Source organism: Brachyistius frenatus, unplaced genomic scaffold, assembly GCF_029030835.1.
Source record: "Brachyistius frenatus isolate BFR_SWC_R1_liver_20210118 unplaced genomic scaffold, ASM2903083v1 Contig_125, whole genome shotgun sequence".
NCBI lineage: Eukaryota > Metazoa > Chordata > Actinopteri > Embiotocidae > Brachyistius > Brachyistius frenatus.
This window is the reverse complement of record NW_027210724.1, coordinates 213,292-224,040: the sequence shown is the minus strand read 5'-3', so window position 1 is coordinate 224,040 and position 10,749 is coordinate 213,292. Positions and strand designations below refer to the sequence as shown.

The 10,749-nt window shown below is 41.1% G+C and overlaps 1 protein-coding gene across 7 annotated transcripts in view; it reads right to left on the bottom strand.

Annotated features, from left to right (window-relative positions):
• Positions 1-901: 901 nt before the first annotated feature.
• The window catches only part of LOC138629992 (protein kinase C alpha type-like), a 138,030-nt gene continuing 128,182 nt past the window's right edge, over positions 902-10,749 (bottom strand). For 4 of the 7 annotated variants that reach the window (XM_069714070.1, XM_069714067.1, XM_069714066.1 and 1 more), the window contains one exon: positions 902-3,359. In XM_069714070.1, the coding sequence (XP_069570171.1) occupies positions 3,195-3,359 (165 nt within the window). In that variant the 3' untranslated portion in view covers positions 902-3,194. Of the gene's footprint in view, positions 3,360-9,808; positions 9,830-10,749 lie in introns of all 7 variants that reach the window. The other 3 variants (XM_069714065.1, XM_069714064.1, XM_069714068.1) reach the window with 1 other exon arrangement.

The window sequence follows — 10,749 nt, the reverse complement described above, 5'->3', positions numbered from 1 at the left end:
TACGAAATCGCACATTTGAACAAAAAGTTTTGTTTTAAATAAACTAACACAGAGAACAAGTGTAATATGAAGTAGCATGAGACATTTCTACTGACATTTTGGACAGCAATAGCAAAAACAACAATATTCAAGACTACAAGGGGTCCTTTTTACATTTAAAGTTCGATTTTGAGCGGAGTATTCATTTGACGTCGAAACTCTTCGGGGTTTCATTCTTTGCAGCATGCAGCATTTAGCGTATCACGTGCATGGATGATGCTTGCCAACAGCATGCATTCAGAGGGACAGTCAACAGCCATACAAGCATCCCATCAACAAACAATTTGCAGTCGAAATAATTGAAAATTATGAAAAAAAAAGAAAAAAAAAAGATTAAATCCAACAAAACAAGTAGAACAGATATTTTTCACACCTTGCTGAATCTGGATTCCATTAAAGACATCCAGCTGTTACAAAGTTAATCGGTACTGGGTTACATTACAAATATTGGCTTATCTAATTAATGTAATAAAAGCACATTCAGGTGTTGGTATAAAATTGTAAGTTGCTATACTCTTTTTAAATAACTCATGATTATTTACAAAGGAGTTACACGTTGATTTTAGATACAGTCAAATATTAATCTGATCTAATGGAAAAATACGTATGAGATCGCGTAAAAGAGTAGAATACCAACAAATCTATTTTTTAAAGACATTAAACAAGCAAAAAGGATGCAAAGAATGATTTCAATAATAATGATTATGTTGACTTCAAATGAAAGAGAGGTTTGATCTCAGGACAACCGAGTTGTGTCAGAAAAGATGCTCCTTTTGATACACAAAGGAAACTAACAAACATTAGCTCTTTAGGGGATGATACTGCAGGCAGTAAAACATTGCCTGGTTAATATGCAATAATGTCAACTGATACAAATTCTTTTATTTTTTAACAAAATGTCTGCAGTTTCTGTTAAGACATTTATGACTAATAGGAAGCTTTGTAGCCATGGGTGTGGCAGGGGACAAAAAAAACACGACTAACAATGACTTGTGTTAAAACACGACAAACTGTAAACTGTTGACGTTTGATTTCACCCTGTTCGAATGCCAACAGCTCATTAAGTGGCCGTTAAAAGTTGTCATCGCTCCTATATTTCTGCTCGAGGCCGGGAAAACTGTGCCTACATTGCAACGTCTTGTGGTCGTAGTGATTCTGACAGGCGCAAAGGAGGAAGTTGGTTGATTCCACCTGGCGCCGGTCTGTCACACTGCACGTCGGACGCTTTTTTTGTTTCATCCTCTGCAATGTAGGCTATGTTATTCTATTTTTGTTGTTGTTGTGTGTATTGTTATGTACTATGTTGTGCTGTGGCCTACAGACAAAGTTATTATAGTTTACTGCGTTTTAGTTGTTAAAAAAAACATTCATTCTTCTTTGTAATTGTTTTGCACACAGTGCCAGTTAGCACGTGGAGAACGCATTTCTTTTCTCACTTCAAAGACGAGGGGTGGAGGTTGATCTCGTGATGCGATACATCGTTGGGCGTTTACGCAGGGTTTCTAATCGCGAAAATTGCTTCTCTGCGATATTCCCGTGTCTTGACTTGCTGCCCGGCTGATCGACTCTTATGTAAATTGATGCGGCTTCTGTCCAGTTTGCTTCAAAAAATAGACTAGAAGCATTTTTTTTTTTTTTACCAATGCGAGGCAGAGAGACACTACTGGGATGCTGCCGACACGCACTGCAACACATCTGGTGGAAACACGGGCGTTGTCTGGAACAGTAGCGATTAGCTCTGTTGCCTGTCTGAGCTAAAACACACGACAGTACGTTTTGGTGAGATCCAGGCTTTAGTTAAAAAAAAAAAAAAAAGTAAGAAGGTTGGCGTTGGCAGGACGTCGGGGTCGGTTGGATACCTTCACCCAGGAGACAGCTGTTCGTGTCTTGTATGAAAACAGCAGTCAAGGTTAACTTATTTTTAGCTTTCGTACCCAAGTGAACGTACAGGGTGTATTTAAGTTCCGTAACATACGTAAAGTTATTTACGTGACACGTTGGGTAAATAACACTTATTTTAAGCCAAACCCTAATATTTTCCTGAAGCTGCCGTGTTACGTTTACTTCGTGTTTATTATTATCAAGAAGATGAAGGTCCGGAACACCTGTCGCTGTAACTCCGTCATGTGTCTTTTGTTAAGTCCTGCTGAGCCGACTCGGGAGCTGGTGATCTTGTTCCCCCTATGGAACATGATGACAACTGATGACGGCGGTTTGATGTGCTGATAACGTTCAAAAAAAGCTGTTGATTTCTAGGTAGATTCAAGAATGTTCTGCGACTGCCCTTATACTAAACTGATTTACTGTGTCCACATAGTGTCCACAACATTATTGACAAGGTACGTATACGATCTGCAGCTTACTAAGGGCAAGAAAACAGGTGTGTGAATTATTATTTTCAGAACCAGATCAAATAGTTTTGACAAATTGGAGCTAAAGATGTCATCCCTATGTGTCTCACATATTTAGCTGCATATGTTTTATTACATAACTGTTTATTCTTTAGTTGACTTGCTCCGCACAAGTGGAAGTTGAGACCGACTAAAATCAATTTGTCCTAAAATTTCATCACACACCATCACCATGAAATCAAAGTGTAAGAAAACTGTAAACATGATACAGGAAACATTGAACCACAAGGTGCTGTTTCAACGCCTGCACCACCTGTCCTTATTTGGCTATAGCATCCACACTGCTTCACATGACTGTTTCTTAAGCCATCTCACAATATCGTTATTGTGATGATTATCCATTTAGATAGAAGTTGTCACCCACCAATTAAATCTGTAGACAATAATTTGTAGATTTCTAAGCATATTAATGCATTATCTAAATTGTATATTGTACTGGCATAGAAGAATAAAGCCTGACACCATTCTGTTTTAGCGCCTCCAGGTTGGGGCGCCGATCCTCGACTACAATGCATTCAACTGAAGGAAATTATTTATTGTGGTGACCAAGAATCAATCTAATCAATTTAATCTCTAATGTATACTGGACAGAGCAAAAACCCATGCCCCAGAAGTAACACCAATACATTTGGATCTATTGTCAAGTTGTAGTCAGATGTCAGGTTGGCAGTTGGTTTAAGTGGGTGGCAGTGAGCAGGGTGTTTTTTTTTTTTTTTTTTTTTACTGAGGGTTTTCCCATCCTTCTCATATGGTGTTGGGGGGCGCTGGGTTTACAAACTGCGGGTTGATGAAGGAGAACCCTGCAAACTCGGCCTGGTCGATGTTGGCAATGACCAGCTCATCTGGCGGTGTGAGCATGGGCTGGGTACGTGTGAAGAACTTGTCAAAGTTCTCTGCTCCTTTGCCACACTGTAGAAAAGTCAGACAGAGAAGGGAGGGAAAAGAATTTCAGACATTATGTACAAATTACTTGAAAAGTGCAAGCAGGCCAACAAATACAGGACGGACAAGAAAATCTGGAGTTTAGGCGGGAGTGCGCACATGGCAATTCTGTGGAGGCGACGGCGAGGAAATTCTGAGAAGGCTGTTGCGTTCAGCAGAATTTGTCTTTTGAATTCTTGGAAATGTTCCACAAATTAGCCCAAAACACATAACACGCATCACCATAGTCATCATCAAACATCATTAGTCACTATCGTTGTCATATTACTAAGTAAAATCACACTACGCGAGCAACTTGACAATGTGCATGGAATGTACAAGAAGCAACATTTGTGATTTCGCTCACTTCAACCTGTTGATGAATTAAAATGCATATTCATCGCGCCTCCGGCTTACATAAAGATGGACAATATCTCGCACCTGATCCCCCACTTTTCCCTCTGCTATGTGCAGTCGGGATGATAACAACATCAGATTACATGCTCTACATATCATTCACCTGAATCGCAACGCACCCTTCTGAATACTGAACTAACATTGGCACAGCTGTGGAACAGCAATGCAGCTTCAAATAAACAAGGTTGAGAAGTGATTCTATGAGAGGAAATGGTGTCAAGCATGTTTCCACTGACCCTATAACCTATTGTGATGCTGAGTCTTTATGTTGGGCAAATAAGATGTGTAAATATTTGACTTTCAAAGATAATTATCTCAGAGAAGACGACAATGATGCCTTGAATAAGAGCAGCAGCAGCGGCGAGTTGCAACAAGGTCACACAAGGGTTAATTAGCGTGTTCATACGTAAGAGGAAACATCAAAAGTGTTTTCATGTTTCTGGAGTGAGAGGATACTCAAATTAAATCAAAGACATGGAAACGGATCATGTCACATGGTGTATGCATTAGGGCTTCAGAGAATTACTCGGGAGAGGAAGGCGTGTGTGTCTGACGATACGAGTGCGCATCCCTTTTATTGCTACCTGAAAAAAAAAAACACACATGACATGTACGGATACAGGTGTCCCTTCTTTGATGTTCTTGTCTCTTTTAAATTAATCTTCTGTTTTCAATGAAAAACTAACAAGAAGAAATGAGAGAGGGTGAATGAGGAAGAGAGAAGGCTACATATCAAATTCTTCTCATTAGCTAGTCCACCTACTCACTGGGCTCTCCTACATACATTCACGTCAAACACAATCAGACACACAAATACACACATGAATATACGCTAGAATCCAGCACACGACTCTTCTGCAGCTGGCTGTGAGTATAACTGACTGTGAAGCAAAGGTCCACGGGGCTTGAATAAAAAGAAAGGATGACAGCAACCAACGCACTTTTAGCATTGTTGCAATACAAATAAAAATAAATAAAAATTGGTGCCTTAATTTCAAAGGGTTGTAGTGACTGCCGAGGCAATCGAAGTCTCTGGTATATTTAACATACAGCACAGATTACATCGCTGGACGCGTGCGCTCGAAATAAAAGTTTTTCCTTCCCTCTCTCTGAGGTTTTTCTCTTTTAAGCTTACGTAGGAATTGTTGGGTTCCTGTGTATAATGTTAGAAAGGTTTGTCGTAAGGACTTTGCTGTGTTAAGTGCCCCTAAAATAACGTGTGTTGTGATTTGGCGCAATATAAATACAATTGAATTGTTTTTAATTGCATACTCTTCTTTAGTCAAAGGTACAAAAATGCATTTTTTTTGGGGTCAAATTAAGTTATATTACCACACAGGAGGTGCCTTGCTAAGCTCATGTTTCTGTCCGTGGTATTTTTGTTGTTGTACCTGACAGTATTGTCTTCAGATAGGACTGATGGCAGAATATTGAAGCCTGACAAACCTTTTCTGGACAGGACGGATTCATCCCTGACGTTTTCTGAAGTGCCACTGATGAGCAAAGCTCTCTTGGCATCCACTGAGTTCTGCTTCACCCGTCACATTTACTGGACTGTTCTGAAGAAACAGCCCAGCGGACAGTAATCTCCACCATTACAGCATCTGCCCGCTTTCTGGATGATAAGTGCTGTGACTGAACACCAGCAATTGCAAATGACCACTCTATCTGTCTGACTGACTCGCATAAATTCAGAACTCGTGTCCCCGGTGGGATTGACAAGAGATCAACGACGACTGATACCAGAAACATTAATACGAAACGTCCACTGGTCTATTGCAAAAGAAAAAAAAAAAGAGACGATTTGTTTTTGAGAGGATGTTCAAAAACAGGAGCCTTTAAAAAAATACAACAGCCCTCGGTCGCAAATTACACATCTTCTCTTCTTTGTTTCCAGTCCTTTCCAATTGGCTTTAATTATTAGTATCTGGGCTGTTTGAGGCCACAACCAACAGTGACCGGCCTTTGAAACGCTTGACTAACTCATGACTAACTGTTCTACATTCCATTCACAGACAAGACATTTTTGTCTACCAAAGTGTGTGTATTTATATCAACATGAGTGTCAGTGTGTGTATCAGCAATTGTGTGTGTGCATGTGTGTGTGTGTGTGTGTGTGTGTGTGTGTGTGTGAGGCTTTAGACTGTGACTGCTGGCAATGACAGGTGACGTTGGCTCCAAGCCACCATCCTGTCAGAGTGAATAGAAGGCAGGACACACACTTCAGGATGGGAAGCAATTGTGGCTGTACGTGTGTGTTTGTGTGTGTGGCCCCTGAAAGTACACTCTTTCCCGCAGAGCAGACACTTGAAGGGTAATCGCCAGAATCCTTCAACTGCTGTGTCTCTCTGTCCACCCGTCCTCCTCCATCCATCGCCGACCATCAGTCGCTCGATTAAAGTGACACATTTAACTCTGACCTCCACCGACAATCTCCAGCACTAAGGTGTCCCTTTCTAACCACAAAACAGTTGCTCCTTGTGACAGTAATTGGACACACACTTCATTTATTCAGGTACATTTTTTTTTTTTTTTGGTTACAAAAAGGATGCGAGACTACTACATTTGTACGTTGCAGTCATCAGTAAGTAAATGCTGAACGTTTCAGCTCTTGGTGACATATCGTTACATACAAATAAATTCACTTTTTCCACTGCCAGTACAGGCTTGACTTTCAATTGGGCAATGGATGGTAACTGATACCTTTTTTTGGTATTAATGCAAGCTTAGTTGATACTTAAAGGTGAGGTGAAAAGACTGCAGACCACAGATTTGTCAAGGAAAAAAAACGTGTCATCATTTGGTGACAACCTAGCCTGGCCTACTCAAACCCAAATTCACCACGTGAATATATGGGTCTGGCCATGCTCTACAGGGAATCGTTCCTAGTCGTTCCATCCTAGGGGTAGACTCCGGGTAATTTAAACCAGCCGGCCTGCGCCAAAACTGTCCAACCCTCCGTTGACGCTGCAGCTACCTAAGGCCTGTGTCCATCAAAGCATTTATCCCTGAGCACAGCGTATTTGTAAAAAAAATGTTGTCATGTAGCGGCGCGTTTATTCAAACGCCAGCAGCGTGACAAGACACTGATTGTTTATTCTGCGCTGAACGTTCGCCGTTGTTTTTCCATCACCAAGAGTTGAAAAGTGTTTGACTTTTGAGTCAAGGTCTGCTCACTTTTTACCCACTCGTCCAATCACAATGAGGGAGGGTCGGGAAAAACACACTTAACCACTGACACTAAAAACTGAAGCTTTGAGTAATAGTCTGTCAGAGCCAGGCGTGCCCAAACCCACTATGAAGAGCTAGCCAAGCTACTGTAGTGGCGGTAAGTTTTTTTCTAATGCCCTGGACTAAGGCAACACGCAGAACTGCACCGTGTTTAATTGAGGAGGTGTATGGTTGCCAATGAAAGGATTTGGCAAGTGTGTGTTTTTGAAGATGATCTCACAGCAGTTTAATGCAATACTGCATTGAGGTGGGACGATCGAAGCGGCTTTAAGGACTGTGAATAGACTAGAAATTATTTTATAAGAGCTGCTCTCATAAGATTAAAGAATCTCAAAAGATTAGCTCAACAAGAACAAAAGGGGAAAATTAGGTTATGACCAGGGTCTTATGAAAATCTGCTTTACTGCCTTTGTAATGTTTTTAGTGGAATAAACTCGCCCTTTTGGAAAAGCAAAGGGCCGGTCTTACATCTCCTGTTTCTCATTGTGGGATTCAGCCACGTCTTATTGGGTGAAACCAAAGCTATTATGCTGTTGATACATCCTCCCATACACGGTGACATAATGTCCTACATGGATTTTTGACCTACTTTCACTCATCTTTAATCTCTCTCCCTCTCTCACTGCACATACAGACATGCACGCCTCTGCACTCAAGCATATTAAAAGAAGACTCAGCTACTTAGGATGATAAATGAGTGCCTGCCTCCATTAAGAGTTGTGCCAAAACACTCTCTCTCTCTTTCTGTCTGTTTCTTTGTCTTTTTCTCTGCCTCCCTCTCCCTGAAGCCACTGCCATGGGAAGCTCTTCGTTCTCATCTTCTAGCGAACATTATGCTTTCTTTGGTGAATTATTAGCTTGTCGACATGAGTGAATATGTTACAGAAGAGCATCAATCATATGAACTTGAGATTTTATTTCCTACGGTGGGGACTGTGGAAGTAAGGTTTTATGTATTTCTGGTCTCTGAGAAGCTATCTTATAGACAAATTTACCCACGAATCCATAATGTGACTAAATCACAAAGCGCAGCTGAACGGCATTATTGGTGCAGAAAGACCTTATTTGACCATCACTGCTTTGGGGATGCTCCAAAGAATTCAACCTGTAAAAAAATTATGGTTCGGAACATTTCTGGTCCGGTTATAATAATGAAAGAGTTCATACAGGGAAATATTTTAGAAATAGATTTTTTTAAATTTTTTTAAATATTCCACTCATGACTATTAAAACAGCTAAAGAAATACAATGTTTAAACAGTGTGCAATTGCAGATTAGGCTTTAATTACTGACCAACCCAAAAATAACTGACTCTGCATCCATTGAGAAATAAACTACAGATTATATGGAAAAAGTGATCGTTTTTCTTCACCCCAAAATGAATAGATAAAAAAAAAAAGAGCTTATGAGACATAAAGGGCGATTATGTGCCATAACTGATTTGAAACAGTGTTTGCCTCTCATTTTCTTAGAGCTACAGTGACTCACAGCTAACCCCATATTATCATCATTTTCTGTGTGTGTGTGTGTGTGTGTGTGTGTGTGTGTGTGTGTGTGTGTGTGTGTGTGTGTGTGTGTGTGTGTGTGTGTGTGTGTGTGTGTGTGTGTGTGTGTGTGTGTGTGTGTGTGTGTGTGTCTGTGTGTGTCCATGTATCACAAGCCGTGCACATCCCTCTCTTGGACACTGTTCCCAGACTTCTGTGCAGTGACTAAGTCCTCCCACTCTTTCTTGCCCTTCCTCCCTCCCTTCATTCACTATCAATCAGCCACTCGCTCTTTAACCTACTTTTTCCATCCCGCTACCCTTCGGGACATAAAGACTGCCGGCCATCCACAAGTGAGCGTAAAACATGTGAACATCAAGTGTCTTGTGCTCTCGGCGAATTAGCCTCATTTCAAACCAAATACCAACAGTGTTAGCTGAACGTTGCTTGGCATTTAATGAGGCGTTTGTTTTGTTACCTGCTGTAGACAGCTGCACAGTAACAGCATCAAGCATAAATGTGGATCAACACTAACTGAACCTGCCCTGACACTCATTCTACCGCACAGACCGCGTCCTCCAAGCTGTCTGAAGCCCCGGTCCGATAGATACAGATGGTTTGAATCTCTCAGCAGAATGCAGCCGGTGTATTGATTGCAATTCCACTGCTGTCACAGGCGGATGAAGTTAGATTGAGCGGCGAGAGATGCACAAGGAGAAAGGAAAGAGGAGTGGATTAGAGAGGCAGGGATAGATCTGCTGAAGGCTGAGGGGGAGGTGTATATTGGTCACCATTTGGTGGTAATGGGACTCAGAAACAACACTGTATTACATGGCATAGTCAGATGGACATGATGGAGTAGGTTTATCGTGATAACGGGGAGTTCAGCAGTGTTTTGTTTCTCTCTTTCCATCTCTCTCATCTTTGCAAGCTTATCTGCATCCACAACTCGAATCATGCAAGCATGCATAGTGCAAAGGACGTGCACATTTGCATGCATACACCTCGCTGCAACTCCAGCGTGGACATGTTTACAACTTTTTCTCTCAAGTATCGATTACCCCCCCTACACAGCAACAAACTGACTGCAGCAAATAGACACGGAGACGAGGCGTGAGTGCAAGGAAATCTTCCTCCTCTGCTTTTCTCAATCTCTCTTAACCTTCACTTTCTTTAACCCCCCCCCCCCTACACACACATACATTAACTCACACATACACACACAAAGCGCACACACAGCATTTCCAGGACACCCTGCACATCCACTCAGCAGGAGGCTACATAGACACAGAGACCAGGATTCACCTTGTCAGAGGAACTGGAGCCCTTGAGGGTTGAAACAGGAGAAAACTACAATATTTAAAATGAATATGAGAGGGTCACATGTGCACACACATCCGCAACACTGACTGACCTGCTTCATCCCTGTTGTTTGTCTTTTCGTAAAGAAATGCAGTCTATATAAACTCTGCACGAGACTTTCCGTGTGTGTATATGAATTAGAATCACAAAAAGGCGTAAGGAGAAATTATGTGTGCTCTGCATGATCATGTGTAAACTCGAGGGATTTCAAAACTACTCCTCACTGTGCCTCAAAATGCATTGTATGTGGGATACGCAGTCATAACTATGCATGAAGATCAGAGGCTTTGAAAGTACTTATTGCCTATATTACACCATGCCATATGCAGCCTTCATCTTCAGCTGTATTTCGATTATTCAAAAAAGCATCATGTTGAGGCTGTATTATATTTTACATCTTGGATCTCTGGACATCAGCGTGACATCAGTCTATGTTTACTATCATAGTTGTATTAATTGTGCGAAGCTACTGTTCATTTTTTACTGAGAGCACCATAAATATCAACCGAGTCTGATTTTATGGTCATTGTGGAGGGACGTACATTGCTGAAATTAATCACAGAAAATTCTTTAAAAAAAAAAAAAAGACTTTTACCTCACTGAGTATAGTAAACCACTGTCCACTCCAGTGGTACGACTTTCTTATGCCCTTGCGTCTTACATTGTTAACATATATTTGTGGCACTGTCAGCCATCCTAAAATGAAATGTTACAAAGGACTGCAGTCATATTACATCAGCTATCGCCTTATACTTGAATATTTCCCGTATAATGCAGTCAGAATCAATTATAATGAGATCTACAGAATAAAAATTCAGATTTAATAACAGCGCGATGGAGCACCAACAACACATCTATTGCACTTGCACTTGTGTCTTGTTGAT